The sequence below is a fragment of the Falco punctatus genome, assembly GCF_963210335.1.
Source record: "Falco punctatus genome assembly, chromosome: 13".
Lineage (NCBI taxonomy): Eukaryota > Metazoa > Chordata > Aves > Falconiformes > Falconidae > Falco > Falco punctatus.
This window is the reverse complement of record NC_137593.1, coordinates 1,317,344-1,340,052: the sequence shown is the minus strand read 5'-3', so window position 1 is coordinate 1,340,052 and position 22,709 is coordinate 1,317,344. Positions and strand designations below refer to the sequence as shown.

At 39.5% G+C, this 22,709-nt stretch overlaps 2 protein-coding genes across 8 annotated transcripts in view; both read left to right on the top strand.

The window, feature by feature from the left end:
* Positions 1-8,548, top strand: part of GPR149 (G protein-coupled receptor 149) — a 43,057-nt gene extending 34,509 nt beyond the window's left edge. For 5 of the 7 annotated variants that reach the window (XM_080410210.1, XM_080410207.1, XM_080410209.1 and 2 more), the window contains one exon: positions 1,983-8,548. In XM_080410210.1, the coding sequence (XP_080266336.1) occupies positions 1,983-2,555 (573 nt within the window). In that variant the 3' untranslated portion in view covers positions 2,556-8,548. The remainder of the gene's footprint in view (positions 1-1,982) is intronic. The other 2 variants (XM_080410208.1, XM_080410205.1) reach the window with 2 other exon arrangements.
* Positions 8,549-8,650: 102 nt separating this feature from the next.
* The window catches only part of DHX36 (DEAH-box helicase 36), a 20,417-nt gene continuing 6,358 nt past the window's right edge, over positions 8,651-22,709 (top strand). Inside the window, exons 1-17 of the mRNA XM_080410173.1 lie at positions 8,651-8,916; positions 9,046-9,167; positions 9,963-10,164; positions 10,871-10,909; positions 12,176-12,346; positions 13,280-13,359; positions 14,354-14,428; positions 14,566-14,732; positions 15,318-15,399; positions 15,891-16,031; positions 17,337-17,439; positions 18,982-19,069; positions 19,942-19,997; positions 20,099-20,163; positions 20,649-20,792; positions 21,453-21,570; positions 22,217-22,315. Of these exons, the coding sequence (XP_080266299.1) occupies positions 8,692-8,916; positions 9,046-9,167; positions 9,963-10,164; positions 10,871-10,909; positions 12,176-12,346; positions 13,280-13,359; positions 14,354-14,428; positions 14,566-14,732; positions 15,318-15,399; positions 15,891-16,031; positions 17,337-17,439; positions 18,982-19,069; positions 19,942-19,997; positions 20,099-20,163; positions 20,649-20,792; positions 21,453-21,570; positions 22,217-22,315 (1,977 nt within the window). The 5' untranslated portion in view covers positions 8,651-8,691. The remainder of the gene's footprint in view (positions 8,917-9,045; positions 9,168-9,962; positions 10,165-10,870; positions 10,910-12,175; positions 12,347-13,279; positions 13,360-14,353; positions 14,429-14,565; positions 14,733-15,317; positions 15,400-15,890; positions 16,032-17,336; positions 17,440-18,981; positions 19,070-19,941; positions 19,998-20,098; positions 20,164-20,648; positions 20,793-21,452; positions 21,571-22,216; positions 22,316-22,709) is intronic.

The following is a 22,709-nucleotide window of genomic DNA, read 5'->3' as shown; positions in this document are numbered from 1 at the left end:
ACTGCCCTGTCCCAAAGTCAGCACTTCACTGCCTGCCAAGGAGCGTGCTTTTGGCAGAGCTGCAGTTCATTTTAATAGTATTTTTCTAGTGAGTAAGAGCAAGGTTTCAAATAGTAATCCCTGCCCTTCTCAGTAAAAAGTCAAAGCCCAGCTGTAGCAAACAGATGAGGACAGAGCAATGGATTAGCCCTCAGTGAGATTCTCCAGAACCTGAGTCTGGTGTTTCTTTGCTGTGTGTGTCTACTTCTGCCACCAATGAGTCACTGAGCATGAGTCACTGAATGGACAACTTCCACAGTTAAAAATGACAGTCTTTGGAGCATGAGAGGAGGAGTCAGGGTCTGTCTTGCAGCATTATGGAAGGGAACATGTGTAAAAATCTACCACTTAGTCAGCTACCACAGTCCAATATGAGCAAGCCATGTCCTTTGTTCTCCACACAGGCACTCACAGTGATTTCTTTGTGTAATGCTTTTATGTATTTACAGCCTCTGAAACAATATTTTCATTGCAACTGATAAAAACACTTGGTTTGAGCATGACCTTTAGTACTGCAGAGCCATAACTGAATTTTCTTTCTCTGTTTTCAAGTGTGTCAAAAATTCTCTACTGATAAATTCAGCTTTGTTCTAGAAGAGATGTCCTATATTGACTTCTAGAACCCTTGTGAAATGTGTTTGGCAGTGAGGTTCTGGATCTTCCCTCTGGCCCTCAGGGTAGTGGCACTGTAAATCCTTGTTATAGATGTCCAACTGATACCGTTGCATGAACATTATTTACACTACAAAATTAAACGCACAAAAAAGTTCCTTGAATAATGTGCTGATTTGGGCTGGGGTAGAGTTTAATTTTCTTTGTAGTAGCTGGTATGGGGCCATGTTTTGGATTTGTGCTGAAAACGGTGTTGATAATACAGGGATGGTATCATCAAGCAGTGCTTACACAGAGCCCAGGGCTTTTCTGCTCCTCACCCCACCCACAGCGAGCAGGCTGGGGGCACGTGAGGAGTTGTAGGGGGACCCAGCCAGTACAGCTGACCCCAGCTGACCCAAGAGATATTCCATGCCATATGACATCGTGCTCAGCATGTAAAGCTGGGGGGAGAAGAAGGATGGGGGGACATTCAGAGGGATGGTGTTTGTCTTCCCAAGTAACTGTTGCATGTGATGGAGCCCGGCTTTCCTGGAGGTGGCTGAACACCTGCCTGCCCATGGGAAGTGGTGAATGAATTCCTTGTTGTGCTTTGCTTGCGCGAATGGTTTTTGCTTTAGCTATTGAACTGCCTTTATCTCAGCCCACCGGTTTTCTCCCTTTCACCCTCCCAATTCTCCCCCCACCCCACAGTGGGGAGTGAGCGAGCAGCTGCCTGGGGCTGCGTTGCTGGACGGGGTTACACCATGACAACTAATACCTGACAAGTTGTTTTGGAAAATTCAGCTTGGTCGCTAAGCTGTCTGACTTTAGGCACTTAATGTAATTGAGACTAATTAAAAGAGGGTGCCCAAGGGATACAGATGTTGTCAGCATAAGGTCCTGGTTTTGAACAGTCCTCTGGTGTCATTTCTTTTCTTTTGGTCACTGCATGAGAAGCTCTAGGAGATCAGTGTCTTGATCTGATTTAAGCAGGGTGAAAGCACTTTCAGAGGTGCCTGTGAGTACTAGCTGGAGAGGTGCCTGCTAGTGCTGGCTGTGCTGTTGTGGACTGGTTGCAATGAAACGTTAAGTGTAGACTATTCTAATGAAGTGTGTGTGTGTGTGTCCATAAGCTGTAGTTCAGTCACAATCACTGGGACTTCATTTTTTATACTAAAGTGTGTAATTAGAAAACACCTTTCTACTCCTTAAAGTAATATCAGGTTTCTAAAATAATGCAAGGAAGAGTCAGTAAAATAAGTCAACAAACTAAGCATAATTGGCTTATTTATGGTGGATTCTAACTTCAAAAATTAGCATTACATAATGGTCATTCTTTCTTTTTGCAGCGATCAGGTGGGGCCTTAACTATCCCTCTGTGTGCATTTCAAGGAACTGTATCTCTTCAGGCACCCACGGGAAAAACGCTCTCTTTATCTACGTATGAGGTAAGCACCAAAGGGCAAAAAATAGCACCTGCATCAAAGAAAATCGAAGCATATCGATCTAAAAGTGTTGGTCACGAGCCAAACCCAGAGGAGTCTCCTAATACGCTTGCTGACACAAGTGTTAAAATTCATTTAGAGGTACTTGAAATTTGTGACAATGAAGAGGCCCTGGATACTGTGTCAATCATCAGTAATATCAGCCAGTCCTCCACACAGGTAAGGTCTCCATCCTTACGTTACTCACGGAAGGAAAACAGGTTTGTCTCCTGTGATTTAGGGGAAACTGCCTCCTACTCTCTCTTCATACCATCAAGCAATCCTGACAGTGATATTAACATATCAATTCCAGACACTGTCGAAGCTCATCGGCAGAATAGTAAAAAGCAGCATATGGAAAGAGGTGGTTATCAGGAAGAAATACAAATTTTGAATAAAGCATACAGAAAATGTGAAGAAGATGGCAACAGCAATTAAAAGGCATTCAATCGAGACTTGTAAGCTGATCTGACAGGCGTTGCTTCTCTTGACTCAAGTTACCCTAGCAAGTACAACATCAACTGTTTTGTCCTAATGTATAAATTAATTTTATTTGGGTACAATGTTAAATTGATTAAAACTGCATAGTGAATTTCAAGTTATTTATTTATCTGTTTATTTGAGGAACATGTGTGTCTAAAATGAATCCTAAAAAATGTCTGAAAAAACGGCTTTGGTTGCTTGTTGGCACTGGGTGATCTGTCTGTGGGAACCTGCAGGAAATGAGGGAGCAGCTCCACAGCGTGAAGTTACAATAGTTCTGGCTGGCTTGCAATTATACTCTTGCTGATGTGTCAGACTTGAAACATTTCTCAGACAAAATGTAGCCCAAACCTAAGACTAGCTCATTTAGTTGATGAAGCAGAGGATTAGAGATATGTAAATGGTTTAATTTTCTACTGCTCTAGACATGTTTCATATGTAATACCTCTGTAAGTGGCCACCGTAGGTCTTTTAAGTATGGGCTGAAACATAAGCATGCACATTTTGTAAATACCACGTTGTGAAACTTACGAGTGTTCTCATGGTTGACATTTCTCTGATCATACATGACAGATGTTGGTTAATTTTATGCCAGTTACTTTGAAGAGTCCCCTTCTTTTGCCTCTGTGATCTCTTACCAAGCTAAGAAGTTTCCCAATCTTACAGAATATTTGCAACTTGATCTAGATAAAGGCAGCATTTGAAATGTTTGAAGAGCTAGAATGTCAAAATTAATTTGAATAATTCTTCATGTCTGAGTCATCCCTAAGCAAGGAATAGTTTTACAGTGTCATTTTCTTCCTCAAGACCCATGTGAAGCCAAAATAAAACCAGTGAATACTCTGTAATTTGTGTCAAATTCAGACAAGTCAAGGTGGAAACAGTGAATGGAGTCCTCAAGTCTTACATTAAATACGCTGCATTTTCTTGAAATGCTAATGCATTTTAACTGAGAGCTCTTTTTCTGAGGGTGTGTCATTCATTTCAGTTAAACAGAAGTAAATACACTCTCAGGACTTTCAGCAGTTTGATTAAAAATTACACTGCTTCTTTAAGGAATAGGTTTCATTTCAAGTGGTAAGTGTGATGACACAATCATGTAGGGGTCTGCAGTCACCCTGTTTTCCACTCAGTGGGGACAATGCAAGGGAATATAAGCACAACCGTATTCAGGATTCCTTAATGGGATATGCATGGACGGAGCAAAAGAGCCAAATACTGTGTCTGTTTGGACTCAGCATTTGAAACAGAGGCATAAAAACAAGCAGGCGACTTGTCTTCTCACTTCAACATAAATCAGGCCTGCCATCACAATCAGTGGGGCTGCACTGGAGGGACAGTGATGTAGCACTGAAGAAAATCAGGGTCAAAGACTGCAGGTTGCTGTGATAGAGAGGGATTGCTCTACAAGTTCTGCTTTCCGTATGCTGCCTTTCCAAGGTGAAAACAAGGGCTCTCGTTGAGATTGCCTCAAGGCTCTTAGTTCCACTAGGATGCCATGTTATATTTAGCAAGAAACTACAGTAGAAGTTTCTACTAGAAAGAATCTACAGTAGAAGTAAGAACAAGCGGTGAGTCTATTGAATAAAATTGTATCCATACATGTAGAGCAGAGAAACATTCTGCTGTCTCTGACTATGTTGCTTTTCCATGTTCTGTAGAAGGAACGCAGAAAGTATCTTTATAGCAACAAACATGCTCGATCCAGATAAAGGTAGCAAAGTTGTGATGGAGAATGCATCCATTGCAACTTCGGTTTGGTCAGGTGTTCTGTGTTCTCTGGAGGTGATTTGGACTATGTTAATGAGATTACAGGCTGGTGTGTTAAATCTCTGATGAATGTATTTACAAAGGGTTCAAATTTGGAGGCATTAAAATTCTGCATAGCTATGACCTAGAGCTTGACCTTATTGTAGAGTGTTGTCTTGCTGCTGTAATGAAACATAGATTTTATTTGATGAATCTGTAAATTTGATAATGTACAAATGTCTGATTTTTCTTTTTTTTTTCTCTAAATGGTGCATATCATTAAACAATTTAAAGTGTCTGTAAACCCAAGTTGTAATTACTGAGTAGATACCAGCTTCTTGCACAGTGCACTGGAAAACTTGCTGTTTGAGAAAATTTGCTCCTGGTTTGTTTATTCACGTAAGTGCTAAGGTGTCTTCATTTATCCTTTGGACTTACTTTTTATAACAATTATTTTGTAAGTGTTTTTAAGGAAAAAAAAAATCTTCCTCCTCTGTTGTTTTTCCCCTGTCTGACCTTTTAACGTATTTCAGTGACAGCTTGTCATTTGAGGGCAAAGTGTTTGTCAATGACCGTTTGAAGGTGACTTGAAAGAGGCCTCATCTCTGTTCAGACACCACAGCAACTGACTGAAAAAAGTCCCTTGGAAAATGTGACTTGAAACAGTGCCCACATTTCCCTTCCTCTTAGGGTGTGGGTTGTTGAATAATGCAAAGGATAGAAAACAAGAAGCAAGGAAATACTTTTTGAGATAATCTTTGGTAAGCAGTATATCCAGTGCATCAGAGTTTCTTTTCAGTGGCACTCATGTATGCTGAGAATAACATTATGTTAACAGAGCTACAAGAAAAATAAATCTGTAATATGCAAGGCCAGCCCCCAGAATCCCAAGTGCCTCAAAGGATTGTGCTTCTTGAAGAAAAAGATATAGCCAGGTACTGGAATGCAGATTTGCTATATTCATCTTGATAGAAAATATATTTTACAGCATCATACTATTTCAAAAGACAATAATTTCATAGAAAGTAATAAATGTTACCTATATGGTTTTTTACCTTTATAGATTTGGGGCTAGTGCATAGTTTCTGGAACATGATTTCACTTCCTGGTATGTATCACTGTAGTGATTTCCAAGATGAGTGTTTGAACATTATGTTCCTCTCTTTTAATGAATTTTGCAGATTTAGGTGTCTCAGAGCATAGTAAATTCTGCTTTTCTGGACTCCAGCAACAGCTCCTATAAGAATTACAGTATCTGTATCTGCTCCTGTATGTTGTACACTGTATATTTTATAAAACAAACTGAATTTTAAAGCCTTTCTGTCCTTGCACGCACAATCTTCAGTGCTGGAGGCAGTCCTGTTGGCTGCAGTACTGCTGGTGTGCAGTAGCAAGATACACTCACTGGATAGAGAGCTGTTACGTGGGATCCTCTTCTGTTGTGTCTGCCCCTTCTCAGTGTCTACCTAACGTGTTTCCTCATTAGGAATGTGATTTCGAGGAGTCTCACTTCAAAGTACTGAAAGGAGAACGCTATCTTCTGTCCTCTGAGGGCATGCTGCTGCGTAGACACCCTTATGTACAGATGCATTACTTTACCTCACGATGGCGGAAATGATGAGAACTGAATGTGAACAATGGTTAAAAGGAGTTGAAAAGGCCCAGTAACATGCAAACCACTGAGAGCATTTCAAGAAATGTATCTTTTCATATGTATTAGAAAATAATCTTTACATGAATTGATGCACATTTACTATCTTTCCAATATCTAAATCTACAAACTTACTAAAAATTCTGGATTTGTAATGTTTTCTTTAGAATGTGTGGGTTTTTTTGCAGTGCTGGTTAAACAGAAGGAGACAAAAAGGCACGGCTGAAATGCAGTAGCTACATGCGTGCATATGGAAATTTCCTCTCACACTGAAATCCTATTTATTTCAAACGTGTGCACTGCTTAGGTGCCCAGATACACTATCATGGAGGGATCCAGGATCAAACAGAGTACATCTGTTCAAGTCACCTGAGTGATTCAAGGTAACCCGAGAACATTTTCTTCAATGATTTTAAGGAGATAAAACAGACAAAACCAGCTTTCTGACAGCTTCCTTAGGCATGCAGAGCCTAACATGACCCGCGACTAAGTCAGCTGGCATCTGAGAGTGCGGCCACATGCACTGCTGACAGGACATACTATCAGCCCTGGCTGCTGGTGTGTCGTACATGGGTGGTCACCAGGAGCCATTTCCTTCCTGGCCTCACGGGTTTCAGATTAGCATCAGACACATCTCCTGTCCTGGTATATCTAAATAACACAACTAAAGATCATAACTACCTGAATTTATATTCACCTACAGGCTAAAGAAGGCCCAGAAGGCAAGTCCATTTGTGTGGGGGCAATGTTGTGCCACGGACAGGAAAGCTCATACCTGAGCAGCGGGATGCGTTTTCCCACCACCAGGTATCCTGCCCCCTCCACGCTTTCGGAAGGACGTGGGCCATCCTCCCTCGTTTGGCCTGTCTAGGTATGCCAGTGATGTATTTCAACAGGGGGTCTTTTAACATTTCTTAGATTTCTGAGAACTTACTTTGTGCTGATTTTCTTTGGCTCTTTTTTACTCCCTAATCGGTTGTCACTGTGAGACTTTCGAAGAATGCCATGAAATTTGTGTTGGTCTGTGTAGTGACGAACGCGGGGAAGTCACGGAGTGTGCTTCCCTGGGCTGTGTTAAGCTCCAGATGCAGAGCGAGAAGAGGAGGAGTATATTTCCTCCTAGATTTCTCATTTCTTCCCCATGCTCCTTCCTGTAATCTGCCTTTCAGATGATCTTCCTCAGTATCTTCTAGCTCTTGTACTCGCCCTTGGCCCCTCCTTTTCCCTCTTGTCTCCAGGTAACCTCACCCTGAGTGCAGCTACTCCTGGTGCTGATGGCTCACAGATCTTGCTCTCTACCCCTTACTTGTCTCTATTAAAGTGAAAATCTGAGCTTTTCTTGAGATTTCCTTGTACCTGAAACTGGGTATAGCCAGAAGAAGACCCACATGATGTTTCTTGCACTAGCCCTCCTGTGCAGGGCTGTGGCATGGTGCCGTGCCGCTTTGTAGATGTACAGATGCGCGCTGGGGAATTGGTAGATCTGTACAGGTCACCGGGGGTCTCATCCCCAGCGCAGTGCCATTTCATCCTTGGAGGAACAGTCCCTATTCAGCCATCTGCCACCTACTGCCACGGTCCCTGAGAAGGGTTCCGGTGGCTGCCTTGTCACCTCCGTCACCGGAGGCGTCTTTGAGTAAAAGGCTACAGATGTATGCTGCGACAAAGCATTGTGATTTTGGTTTCGTGTTTTAAGGCCATAGAGATAAGCATTTTAAGCATGGAAAAGAATAAACCTAGCAGCCAGTCAGCTGGCTACTTGGGTGCTTAAAGCATTTTGTGAGGGGAAAGGAAAAAAAACCAAAACCAGATCTTTAACTCAATCACTTAGTTCTTCTTTCTTTTCCATAGCCAACTGCTGGGAGTTGCTGGATTATCTGTAGGTAAACTGTAGGCAGAGGGGGAAAAAAAAAAAAAAAAAAAAAGAGAAAATGGTTTCCTTTGAAAGGGAGTCCTTTACCTGGACCAAGTTTGCACATCAGTGTATAACATTGTATTGCAGAGATGTGAATGCTAGTAATTTTTAAACAAATGTAAATTATACCAACAAAGGAGAAATGGTGAAACAACACGTAAAAAGATGAGATTGAAGAAGCATTTATAGCTTCACAGCGGTATTCAAGGAAACAAAAAGAACATTAATTAACTGTTGAAAGAGTAATAAATCTGAGTAATTTCATCTGATTTAAAAGGTTTAATTTAAGCCTGGAGAACGTGGACAAGGTATGCCACATAAAGCAGCAATCAGCCGGCAGACCCAGAACTGGTAGCTACTGAAATACGTCAGTTTTATTTTAATAAGAAACAACAGGAATACCGACCCGGTACAGAGAAAGGGTGGCAACGCCACATGTAATGATGGGGACCGACACGGAACGCGTCCTTAAAATCCTCTCGGAGGCCTCAGAAAGGGACCTCAAAGCTTCAGGGCCTGTACATTGACACGAGAGGAGGCAGGCGTGCAAGGTGAGCTGCAGGGGCATACTGCTGTGAATATATTGCCTTATTTAATCGCGACTGCGCATCGCCCTCAGGTGCGCGGCGCTGCCGTCCCGGTAGGCGGTGCGCAGCACGTTCGGCACCCGCAGGACGCGGGGCTCGAACCGGGGGCGGGGCGGCGCGGGGCAGGCGGAAGTGAGGCGGCGGATGGGGCGGGGGGCGGCCGTGGGGCGAGCCGGCTGCAGGGCGGCCATGAGCTACGAGCACCGCCGGGACTGGGGCCGGGGCCGGGGCCGCGGCGGCGATGGCGGGTCTGCCTCGGCCCCTTCCTCCTCCTCCTCCTCCTCCTCCGCGGGGGGCCACGGGGGCCGCGGCGGCGGCAGGGGCCGCCATCCCAGCCACCTCAAGGGCCGCGAGATCGGGCTGTGGTACGCGCGGAAGCAGGGCCAGAAGAGCAAGGAGACGGACCGGCAGCAGGTGGGGGGCGGCGGCGCGGGGAGGCCGGTGTCTGCGCGGTGACATTACGCCTGGGGAAGAGCTTGGCGAGTTGCTGGTGGTTGATGTGTAACATCTGGCCGGTGACAGTTGTGTTCCCCTCTTCACCAGAGAGCTGTGGTGCGCATGGATGAGCGCCGGGAGGAGCAGATCGTGCAGCTGTTGAGCACTGTCCAAACGAGAAATGAGAAGGAGCAAGAGGCCATGTCGTGGTGGTCTGGGGACGAAGAAGGGTAAAGAGAAACCAGTACTAATGGTTTTATTTACTTTGCAACAAACAGATTTCCCACAAACTTGCAAGAAGATGTATCAGAAGTTATTTGCACTTAGTCAGTGAATTACATTAGCGAGGGTTCTGGGTTCTTGCCGCGCATATTGTCATGCTGAAAGAGTCAGCTGTAACCATGGCCGTAAAACTCTTCCAAATCATTGCTGAGTTGGGGGTGTTACATTTTTACTTTAAATCATAAAATCCTGTAATTGATTTCCAGGCCTACTAGAGTAGATGTATGGAATTTTTAAGTTCCCCAGCCCTCTGGAATTGCTCTTCCAGAGCAGGCATTCATTTTTCAGTTACTGTGAAGTCTCAGAATGTTTTCTCGGTCTCTCTGAACCAGGGTCTGTTTTTTGCACGTAAAGGATTTTAAATAATAACGTGTGTTACTCGCAGTCCACTAAAACAAGGTGTTTGGGCCTTTTTGGCTGAATGATCCAGTTACAGGGCAGTGGTTCCGACAGCAGGTTAAGCAGTAATTCTCTGGAGATGTTTTGTTGCTTTGTTAGCTTCATTTCACATAAAAGAACACATTACAGTTCTGGATACTGATGTAGTATTTTTGATGGCTGGTGATTTTCAGACTTTACTTGTTTTAATGACATACTTGACCATCAGGCCATAAGAACATAATGTAACTTGTGGATGTAATGTCTCAAAAATGGATTTGTGGTTTGCCTTGAATGGACTCTTCGCAGTGGCCCAGCGCATCCTGGGTAATCTTTGAAGTGTGTCTTCTCTGCACTTATTTCAGACCTACTCCAGAACAGCCTGCAAAAGTGAAACCAGATGCTGAAAAAGCTCCTGTAAGACAGAGACCAGCTTTGGAAAAAACATTTCTTGATCGGGATGTGGAATATCTTTTTGAAAAAAGTGGACAAGATACTGATTTAGATGAGCAGCTTAAAGAAGACTTAAGAAAGAAGAAATCTGATCCTAGATACATTGAAATGCAGGTACTTTTCCATGTTAAGTAGAAACCTTTTAACTGGGTTTTGGGTTTGTGTTTTTGTTTCCTTTTTTTTTTTTTAAATTAACCTGAAAACATAAATTCTTGCAGTTTATTTACTAGGAAGTTGTAATGATGTTACTTTTGCTAAAAATTGCCTTCAGCATTTATAAAATGCATACCTATCAATAGGACAGCAATTTAAAAACAGACTTTCAGTTAGTTTTTGATTGCATAGCATCTAAAGTCTGAAGTTTCGCATTGTTTAGTTGGATGGAGGCTTTGGGTTTGGTTTTCTTTTTTAATAGATTGTATCGCCACATTTATGTCTAAATCTGAAAGCACAAAAATGAGCTCTCAAGGAATTGCCTCTTAAAAACATAGTTTATGTTGTTCTAATAGCCATATATAAGGTTGTCAAATAAAGCAGTCTTACCATGAACAGACAGTGCTCCCTTCGATACAAGGCCCTAGTCTTGCAACTGTATATACATACCTCTTCATGTACTGAGCAGTTGGTTTTAAATGATTTTAATGAAACCGAAAACATGCATAGAATTAAACTTACTTTTAGTGGGCCCATGTTTATGTAAGTTTTAGCTGAACAGTTTGTCATGTTATTTCACAGCTTAGCCTAGATTGTAGATGAAATCTGTTGTATTAGTTCAGTGTTGAAAAGGTGCTTAAAGGTATGTACTGCTGTTTTCTTTCAGAGATTCCGAGAGAAACTCCCTTCATATGGGATGAGACAGGTAAACGTGTTTCATTTGAAAGAATATGGGTTTCTGTTTCTCTGTTGTAAAATAGGAGAAAACGATTGTGTGACTTGGACTAACAGGAAACCTTTGTTGCCTTTTATGAAGGTGCTGAAGCCTCCCAAATTCTGACACTGGGTTTGACTTCTTTCCAGAAAGTAGCTCAGGTTCACTGCTTCATGAAGAGGGTGAAGTGCTGTGGGGCTATATACAGTTTTATCGGTAGGGGCAGCAGCATTCATGGAAATGGTATTGTTTACTAGATACCTTGAAGTACCTTTTTTTTTTCCTTTTTTTTTTTTTTTTTTCTTAAAGTATAGATCTTTTCTTTCTCTGTCAGTTAAACTTCTAGGGAATGTTCCTAGTTACTTGGATTTTTTTATAGAGTAATTGGCCACTACGTAAGTTGTCACGCTTTATTTTTCTTACATAATATACAATTTTGGCCTTTTGTTGAACACTTGCCCAATTTAGAATTTAGTAAAATGCTGACTAACCCTTTTTTGATCACAGACTTAATGGCTGTACTGCTGACTCTTGCTGCCATTAGTTTCCCAGTCAAGAGTACAACATCCGTGATAGTATGGGTTATTATTAATTGATGTTAATTCTTCATTTGTTGTCACCTGTATGAAATAGAAATTGAGTATTCAGTTATATCTTCTTTTGTAGGTTCAATGAATGATTAGTGACCTTCCTTTCTAAAGTTAACGTATTTGGCATAATGTGGTCCTTCCTGTTGGTGTGTGTTTCTAATAGTTGTACTCCCCTTTACAATCCTTTGGATAGAGAGATAGAGGCTGGGAGTGTAAGAAATCTGTTCCTGTTGGTATAAGAAATGTTAAAATACCACGCTGAAAATCTTCAGTTGGTACAGTCTTAGAGTCCAACAGGGAAAATACTTGTTTTCAGTCACCAAAGAGACATAGAAGGCAAGTAGGAGCGAGAAAAGTTTAAAAATGTGTTTCGGGCTTTTGTTTTAGTGATTTTATGTTGTTTTCATACAGGATCTTAAGTATTTGAAGCTAGTATTCAGATTTGATATGCTTTAAACCTTAACACATGTGAAGCGCAAATGTGCAGAAATTACCTGTGTGGTTTAAACTACACTTTTTTAGTATTATGAGAAACAGATGAGTATCTGTTTCTTTAGTTGCTATGACAGTTTCTCCTAAGTTCACTGCACAGTAGTAGAGAATTGCCAAATCCTTCTGAAATCTGTTTTGAACAGTAGTACAATAAATACTTTCTTTTTGGAAACAGGAACTTGTAAACCTTATAAATAATAATCGAGTAACTGTGATAAGTGGTGAAACTGGTTGTGGAAAGACAACCCAAGTTACACAGTTCATCTTGGATGATTACATAGAGCGAGGGAAAGGGTCTACATGCAGGATTGTTTGTACTCAGCCTAGGAGGATCAGCGCTATCTCGGTAAGTGCCGTTTTGACAAACTGAGTAACTTCTTGTGATTTGCCCCCCCCCCCAATAAATCTGAGGAGAAATTACTGCCTTACTCAGACTCATTACGTGAAAATACATTTCTCACTGGACCTAGGTAGGATCCATGGGCTAGCTTATGAACTGGGTGTACAGTCTGCTAGATTATTTGAAGTTAAGATCTGAAAAAATTCCAAATGACCAGGTAGGTGCTGTACACCTCTCAAAGAAACTGCTCTGCCATCACATGTACTCATACTAAATTTAAAACTCAAGATAAACATTCCGTCTGTAGTGGACATTGAAGGGGGCTTTTCGTGTGTTCGTTTTCAGTCACCTTAGATTCTATTGCATATGACAATTTTGTTAATATACACTAATTTGATACTTCATAAATTTTGGTCATTAGCAGAGTACTGGCATGGCAAGCTTCATTCTTCCCTGAATTTAATCACTTTCTGTTTGTGATTTTAATATATTTGGGCAGTGCAGATGTGAATAAAGGTAAAAACTAATGTTGTGTCAGGCCCTTTGGAGGTGTAATAATGAGCAAGAAAGAGTTTGGCCTTTAAGTGCACAGTAATTACCCTTCCTGATAGTTAAGTGTCAGAAAATTACAGAACATTACTTGCTCTGACGAAAAGTTCACCCTGTCAAAAGGGTGATTGTATTGCTAATGCTTAATAATGGTTGTGTTCCTTTAAAATACATCCTGGGTTGCAAACCTGTTCTTGGGTTGCTGATAGGAAATGCTGTTCTCAGTGGAGGAGCAAAAGTGATTTTCAGGGTGTTTTTTTGTTCTTTACATAACATTTTGGTTCTAGGTATTTCCTCCTAATAGGTAGCTAAATCATAGCTTGCCTGGTGGGATTTTATTTTAATTTTGTTTTATTTAATGCACTATTTTGATTTTACTTATTTTTTAAGGTTGCTGAGAGAGTTGCTGCTGAAAGGGCAGAAGCATGTGGTAATGGCAAGAGTACAGGATACCAAATTCGTCTGCAGAGGTAAGAGAGGCTCCCTTGGCAGTTTTTACGCATTCGTGTATAGTGGCATCTATTCAAGCAAGAAAACTTGAAAAGAAGTTCTTAACATAGATGACTGCTTTCATTCTGGTATCTTCTCCAAAAGGGATTCCTCTGAAAATAGCTGGTGTGAGGAATAAGGTTTTTGAAATGTAGCAAAATGTTTGAGTGTGATCACTGTATTTTATGTAGCATGTAACAATGGGTAGCACCAAGTTGTACGTTGTCTAGTAAGTCCTTTTATCAGTTCAGCTAAAAGGTTCAGCTATAGATAGCAATGAAACTGATGTCCCTAAATCTGTGAATTTCAAGATAAAATGGAAATGCTAAAGAAGAGAATGTTATAAGCCATATTGCTGTGGAAAGCTATGTATTTGCTACACTTGCCTGTTGAGTAATCCCACTGGGATCAGGTAATAAAAGTTAGGTGCATTGACAGGAGATTGTAGACCTAGTGCTGTAGAGCAAAAGCTATTATATTTGGAGTCATCTGTAATTGAAAAAAAAATACCTGAAATCTTACTAGCAAATAATGGAATCTCAATTACTGTTGAAGAAAAACTGCTGTGAGAGGTGACAGTTGCTTAGTCCTCAACATTTTATTTTGAGTTTATAGAATCTCCTATTTTTCTTTACTGTTTAATCAAGCATGTTATGCTGCTGTAAATTAAGCTGTTGTCTGCGCTGAGCTTAGATAGCTGCAGGAATTTGGGGTCAGCAGATCGATGTGCAGATGATGACAAAAGATATCTGGGAAGTCAGGGCTTCTGGCAGATCACAAGTAGTTCATTCTCCGTCATCAAAAATGCTGCTACTGTGGCCCGGTGCCTTGCTCCTCCAACTGAACTGTAAGTGAGCAAGTTAGAGGCGTAATTCATAGTGTCTATAATGACTACCTGCATTTTGATTTTAAGCTTTTAAAGTACTTTATAAAATACGGAAGAAAACTGAGGCATTCTTAATGTATCTCTTTCAGTCGGTTACCAAGGAAACAAGGTTCAATTTTATACTGTACCACAGGGATTGTCCTACAGTGGCTCCAGTCAGATAAGTAAGTTATCCTATTTAATAAGAAACTGACTACAATTATGATACGACTTGACTACTGAGCTGCTTCTTACAGTCTCAGCTCTGTTTTTTTAATTTTGCTAAAAACAAATGTTTTAACTTCCTCCTCTTCTGTTTTAGGCATTTGTCCAGCATTAGTCATGTAGTCCTTGATGAAATCCATGAAAGAAATCTTCAGTCAGATGTTTTAATGAGCATTATTAAAGATCTTTTGAATATTCGTTTGGATCTGAAAGTAATACTAATGAGTGCTACTTTAAATGCGGAGAAGTTTTCGGAGTATTTTGGTAGGTGAAATGCTTTCTGTCAAAGTTCCTCTTAAGTAATTTAGGCTTCTATGTTATAATGTAGTTCTCAAATTTTAGGTTTGCTTTTTATCAAAAGAGGTAATGGCTTGAGTTTTACAAATAATTGCCAACTGTTGGAGATGCTTATTCCCTTCGTTTTAGCGCATCCTGGGCATGTATTGCTTCTGTATTTGCTTTTCAGACCTATTGTGGAAGTGGACTCAGCAGAGTGTTTTCATACTAAAATAAATTACTAATGTTTACCATACTTTAGAAGTCTGGGTGTGAGTGGGCAACCAGACTGAAGCCTTCAGTTGCTCAGTCTTCCAGCTTTGTGCAGCAGCTGGCACCAGATGAACATGGTGGAGAGCAATATACTGTTTGCTGCCTGTGGGTTTTTTTTATTCAGCAACGTTATTTGGAATTGAATTTTGTACCTTCTTTTGAGAATTTAAAAATCAACAGAAAACCCCTTTAGACTTGGCAACTATATAGCAAAAATAGTGAAGAATGTTTATTGCCTCCATTATTTCAGTACAGTATTTTATCTGCTGTTTTAAAACTGAATTGTGCCTTCCTCAACAGATAATTGTCCAATGATTCACATACCTGGGTTCACTTTCCCTGTGGTGGAGTATCTTCTTGAAGATGTAATTGAGAAGTTGAGGTAAGTGTGTTTTCTGAAGACCATTATAGATAATGTTTTAGGGTTTTTTGCTCAGTATGTCTTCTGAAAGATTATCTTTGTGTAGTTAACCAGTGGAAAAATTAGCTGTGCTTCTTCAACAGCAAAAATTTTAATGGGAAGTTTAGTAGCTTTTACTGTAATTAAAAATGATACAAAGCTACCTGGAGATGGGGGCATGAGGAGAAAAAAACCCACTTGTCTGTCTTTTCAGTGTGGTGAATTTTCAGACTACTAAATCAAGCTACTCTTCCTGTTTGTTCAGTCTTTTTTTCTACATGTTCTCATGCTTACTAGAGTTGGTACCTGTCATCGTAAGTAAGATTTCTTTCAGAAAATAAATTTTAAGAATCTTATTTACATGATATAGCTAAAGCACGGCATGTTGCCCATAGTTTGTAAAACTACTATGCAGCTAGCTTTAAATTACTGTAGTTCCAAAACTGAATTATGTTTGTTATTTAAATTTAAAGGTATACTCCAGAAAATACAGACCGTCGGCCACGGTGGAAGAAAGGCTTCATGCAAGGACACATAAGCAGACCAGAAAAAGAAGAAAAAGAGGAGATTTACAGGGAACGATGGCCAGACTACTTAAGGCAGCTGCGGGGCAGGTTGTCCTCAAGTTACTCTTTTGCATTAAGTTTTTAGATGCTTCTTGACTGAGAGACATAAATGAATGCTGTATTCTATTACTGTGCTTTTATTAACGATGTGATAGTTGCCACTGTGGAAAACAGTAACGATGAAATTGCCCGTACAGTTGGCTGGCAACTGTTGAAGTACTTTAGAGTTATTGCAGAGAATTAGCTTCCTTTGCATGTGCAAACCGTAAGAGAACTTACAGGTGTAGAGTTGCTTGCTGGTGGTGGTGGTGGTGTCCGTTACAGTCTGCAGCATAATATCAGGCTTCTTGAGCTTTGGTCAGTAGTTCTCTTCTGATGAATTCTCCCCTTCATTATTTTTTTTTTCTTTGAGAGAGATCTCGCAGTATTTTAGTCTCATAATTAACATAATACAAAATGAGCTGGTTTAAATAATAATAATAATAAAACAAAAAAAAACCCCAAACATACAAACAAAAGAAAAAACCCTCCAAACCCAACAAAACAAAAAAGCCCGTCACCACCTTTTCCTCAGAATATCCTAATACTCCTCTAGAGTGGTTTAAACCCAAGCTAAATAATTTTGTGTTTTGAGCACCTAGTAGAGATTGCCCACTTGAAACATTCTTTTGATTACCAGTATTTGACTACTTTGGTAATCTGGATACGTTGATTAATTGTATAGCCTGGCTGATTTATTTCAGGAACAGAGTCTTCCTGGTTTTCTCCTGTCTTATTTGTCCTCTGTGTTTTGGGACTGTCTATATATGGACTGTCTATGTATCCAGCTTGGTAACAATAATGAATATAGGTGGCTTGGTTTAATTTCTCTTTTCTAAGGGAAGTGTCCTCAGTGCTATATCTGTCTGGCTTATCCCATGCTCTGCTCATCCCATTTCTACTCCTCCTTTCCTTTCCCAGCATGTCTTTAGAAGCAATTAGCAATTCTTTTCATAGTGTTAGCTTTCACGAGATCAAAGTGCAGGACAGATGAGATGCCTCCAGTACTCACTGTGAACGAGAAGTAGATTGAAGGGTGAACTCTGATTGTTAGGTCCTAGCTAATCCACGAGGAGGAGAGAGATCCAGTGAATGCTTCAAACGCAGTTCAGTCATAATGTGGTAATTCTTAAATTTACTGTTCTAAACCAGCAATAATTGCACTAAACTAAATCTCAAGAGTACAGGCAAAGAAATACAGTGATCAGTAACGAGTTACACAGATGCGTGATTGCAGAGCCCTGCAAGAGAAACATGAGTGCATGGCTTCATATGTTCCTAAGTTCCCAACATGTGTGCTATCAACACCTGTAGGTATTCGGCAAGCACTATAGATGCCTTGGAAATGATGGATGATGACAAGGTCGACCTGGACCTTATAGCAGCGCTTATCAGACACATCGTTCTGGAAGAAGAGGTACACTGCTGTCTCCTATCGTCACATTTCAATGATGTGACTGAATTGTGATCGGTGGCGGTTGAGAATGTCAGAGCTGATAGTTTGGCTTATCGTACAGATAGAAAGAAGGAAAAAAAAATTGTTTTGCTCTTCAGAGAAGTCATCTTAACAGCTTTAAATATCTACTTACTATTTAAGCCCTGAGTTCAGAATGTAGTTAATTACAGCATTTTGTTGAAATGGTGGGACAGAACCCACGTTTGAAGGGGAGCACACATCTAAGCATTTTCTTGAATAGGGGTTGTGGATACTAATAAGGGCTAGGCACATAAGAAACGTGGAGAATTTACCAGTGCATTCGATGTGCTCATTTGTGGTCCCTTCTGAACGGGGGGGCGGGGGGAAAAGGAAGAGCCTGACTTTTTGCACTGACAGTAGAGATTGTCCTGTAACTAAAATGGGGTGGATACGTGAAGGTTTGGGTGCCATTTTGCTTTAGATTTCTGCTGCTTTTTTTTTTCTTTTGACTAAGCTTTTAAATAAGCCTTCAAATTAATTATACATCTTAGTTATTTGATGGAAAGTAGTATAATTACAAATGAAATTTTAATGTTTAGTAGTTTCTGTGACTGTGTACATGTTTGTCAAAGATAGTATTCATTGTAATCTGTAGTAAAAGTTAATGTTTTGTGAAATAGCTGTAGAAAACTGTCTGAAAACCTTTTTAGTGTACAACTAAATCTCCAGTCTTAATTCCTCAGCGATGGGAGGGAGAGGGCAAGAGCAGTACCTAAGAGTCGATGTTCACTGCCTCATATCTACACTGTGCAGTTGGCTTTAATGGGTTTTCTGCCCGAGTAATCTAATTATGACTTAAGATGCTATGAAGACTGAATTTTTATACAGTCTAGCACTAGGAGGCTCTTCCAGCTTTCAGCTTGTCAAAATCAGTAGTTAATACAACTGTGTTAGTAGTTTTCCCCAAATGTGCATTAACATTATCAGATTATCAATTATCAGAAGGATCCTGTGCCTGAAGCAGTGACAAACATGAAGTGAGTTACCGTAGGTAACATGTATGTAGGATGTCATAACCTGAAGTTACATATTTGTTTCTGTGTTCAAAAACATCTGCAGAAGAGCTGATGCCTTGGCTGATTCCTTAAAGAGAATTTTGATTATTAAAAAAAGCAAATAATTTAATATTTCACTTGATAGACCATTTAACCTGTGGATTATGAGCATAAGTTGCTTTTTGTGTATTGTTCTTCCTGTGTTGAAAATTACACACTAGTTTCTCTCTTTTATTTGCAGCTCAAATTCTTCTAGTGTTGACATGGCTGTATTTAAAACACCGCAGGGGAAAATTTTTAAAATCCTATTTTTATTTGTAACATTTTGATGGATAGATGCAGCTAACTTTTATAGAAAACCATCTTACGAACGTTGTTCCAAATATCACCTATCCAACATGTATGTGTTACTGTGCAAGTAGCTGGTTCTTTGCGTAGCATAATTAACTCTAACCCCTTTTCCCTTCACTCCCTCACTTATATATAGGATGGTGCAATTCTAGTGTTTCTTCCAGGCTGGGACAACATTAGCACTCTGCATGATCTCTTGATGTCACAAGTCATGTTTAAGTCAGGTAAAAACAAAATTTTACATGGGAATTCTAGCAGTAGTGTTAGTGGCAAACTAATTTTTGCATGTGATTCCTGGTTTGGCACTGGATTTCTTTTTTTTCTTTTTTTTTTTTTTTCTCTTCTCTCAAAATGATTGCAGTGTGTTCAGCATTTCTTGCATTTCTGTGGTATTTTTAATCTGTTAATGATAATAACTCATTTTTCCTCAGTGTGGGGGTGAACAGTAGGAACAACAATCTCAGACCTGCATCTTTTTCCTTTTATCCTTTCTTGTAGCTATAACTGCCATCCAAAACTAAACTCTCTGTCTTCATTTTGTGTTCATTTCTTCTTTTCTTCGTTCTTCAGCAGCTTGTCTGCTGCTTTACTGATAGTTGTTTTAACTCCTATTTATTCCTAGAAGCTTTTTTCAATAAGATACTAAAAGACTGTATGCCTGATACACTTTAATTTGTCCTGTTTGATTAACTTACATCTTCATCTAACTTATCTAACTGTGCTCTTGAATATTCATATAGTTATCTTATGGTTCGTGTTGCGTACATTCCATAAAGAATTTCAATTTGATGAAAGACTGTTAGTTTACTTACTAAACTTGAGCAATTATTGAATAACTTGAGAATTTAAAAATGAAAAATAAATTACTGTACATAACTTCATATATTTTCTTTGTCAGGTCATTGTAGCATAGTAAAAAAAAAAATCCTTTATACATTTTTACTTTTAGAATTTGCTATTATGATACGTATATCTGTGAATTCAGAATAAGGAACAGGCTTACCTGCAGCATATTTTCTTATTCTGCATAGTTGATTTTCCTGTAATTAAAGTTTCTTTGCTCACACTGTATCTTTTATTGGTTTTTAATTTTCAGATAGGTTTATTATCATACCTTTACATTCATTGATGCCTACTGTTAACCAGACTCAGGTATGCTTTTCTTTTATCGTAATATTTCACAACTACAAAAAAAATTAATTAAGCATATGTTGATTTTGGCAAACATATAAATGGGCCATGGATAATTACAGGTTTTTAAGAAGACCCCGCCAGGAGTAAGGAAAATCGTGATTGCTACCAACATTGCAGAGACTAGGTAAATAGCTAGCTATACAAACCAAACAAAGCTATACATTTCACAAAAGAAACAAAAGTGATAATTTAAAGTATAAACCTGTTTAATCTTTCCAAGAACACGTTTTTGTGTTTTTAGCATTTGTTTATAACACTTCATCTTTAGAAATGTTTATAGACTAAGCAGTTTTCCTTGAATTGTTTTAAACAACTAAAATGTGGATGTGACTATAATTACTTGGCTTTGTTGTACATGGTAAATCTGAGCTGCCAATCTGCAGACTTCATAACCCCATGTGATGACTTTTGCCAGGCCTAGGAGCATAAATCAGGCTCTTTCTTGAATTGCTTAGTAACGTAATACTTAATGAAATTCCAAACATGGGTTTTTATTGTTGGCTCACTGTTTGGGAGGGGATAAAGAGAGGCTAAACCCCTTTCAAATCGTAGGTCCAGCTTGCAAAGATGAAGAGTTGCATTTTTTTTCTCTCTCTCTTTTTTAAACAGCATTACAATAGATGACGTCGTGTTTGTTATAGATGGTGGGAAAATAAAGGAGACTCACTTCGACACGCAGAACAACATTAGCACAATGGCAGCAGAGTGGGTTAGTAAAGCTAATGCCAAGCAGAGGAAAGGTCGAGCAGGAAGGTAAGGATAACTGGGACAGTTAGAAAAGTCTTGTGATAAGTTCCCATCAGTCTTGGAGCACGTGTATGCTGAAGATACTACTTCATTATTCATACTTTCAGTAGCAGATGCTAGCACAACTGTCTCTTGTTCTTACAGAGAGAATGGTTTCTTTGTCTTTCTAGGCAACTGACTAAGTTGTGTTGTATTTAGCTCGTGAGTTTCCTTTATAAGTCCTGCTTTTTTTTTTTTTCTTTTATTCTGTCATTTTTGTTGCTAATGTTTGCCTGCACACCTGATTTTTGAGGCTATGATACGTTGGAGTGAAAATTGCCTACCAATTAGTACCACTTAGCTATATACCTTTTTTTAAAAAAAAAAAAAATCTCAAAATACCTTGTGGAGTATTTTTCTCTCTTGTTCAAGCTTACAGTTCTTCTCTGGTCCCTTCATTGCTGGTTTTGAGTGGTTGATGGGAGGCTTCTGTGTTCTGCATGCCTTTTTACTTTTGATGGGCCTATGTTTCAGAATGCTGGAATGGCTTTTACAATTGAATACGCTTTAGTTCTAATTCCTTGAGGTGTTTTGGAAAGCTGTTTATAAACAAACATAATCATGTTTCCTATGACAGTGTCATAGGAAAAAAACAAACCCAAAACCTGTTTATTTAAATAATTCCAGAGTTCAGCCAGGCCACTGTTACCATCTATACAATGGACTACGAGCTAGCCTTCTAGATGATTATCAGTTGCCAGAGATCTTGAGGACACCTTTGGAAGAACTCTGTTTACAAATCAAGGTAAACATGAATCTTCAAACATGTTTATTACTTTCCATTAGAGTCAGAGGTTGAGAGATTAAGTTAATGCAGCTATGAGCCCAGGGTTGTCTTAAAGTCAAAATTCTGTTACAGCAGAAGTACAATCTATTTAGCTAGTAATTGCAGTAACTTTTGCAAAATGCATGCTTGTATCTTAATGCATCAAACCCATGACAAACAGGATTGTCTAGTATGAATAAAAGCTTAAGTGTACTAACAAAAATCTGGACTGTGCATCCGCTCCCTCTCCCTTCAAATATAATTCAATCAGAGAAGCTTCAGTGAAAATGCCATTAAGTTGGGGGATATGAAGTCTTAATTTTACTAAAAAGTAGTTTAGAACTGATGCGAGTTTTCCTTTTTGGCAGTTTGTATTGAATTTCTTACGCGTGCATAAGGAATACCATGTGTGTATATATGCTGAATGAAGAGTAGATCCTTATGTTTTAAATTTCATCATTAATACATTTTTAGTTTTGTCCTTAGTTCTGAATTAGTGAAATTGTAACTCAAGCTGTGAATTATTCACGCTTTTTTAATTAGTGTGGCCATTGCTTACTAATTTTAGGTAACCGTCTTTCTCCAGTTGCTGTAGGTTTTTGGTGTTTTATTGGTTTTTTTTCAGATTCTAAAGCTTGGTGGAATTGCTTATTTTCTGAGCAAGCTAATGGATCCACCATCTCACGATGCTGTAATGTTGGCCATAAATCATCTAATGGAGCTGGTAAAGTATCACTTAATGCACATGCAAGGAAATAATCTGTTTAGAACCATGTTACTGCATTGTTTGTTATCAGGCAGTTCTGATTCTACAGGTCTGGATGTTTGCAACCCCTTACTGTAATGTGTAGACCCTTTATATTTCTTGACTGAACAGAGGACATTTCACCTTATGCTTATGGGCCACATAGGGTTCCTGAGGAACTTTGTAAATTACTCAAAATGGATGCATGCACTTTGCATTTAAAGTCCCTACAGATACTTATTTAACTCACTACTTCTGTACCACCCTGCTGACAGCTGCATGCATCCACCAAGCCTTCCTATCCCAGTCAGACTAGTGAAGTGTTTGAGATACTTTTCTGTAGGCGATAAGGTATATGGAGAAGTGTCTTGTA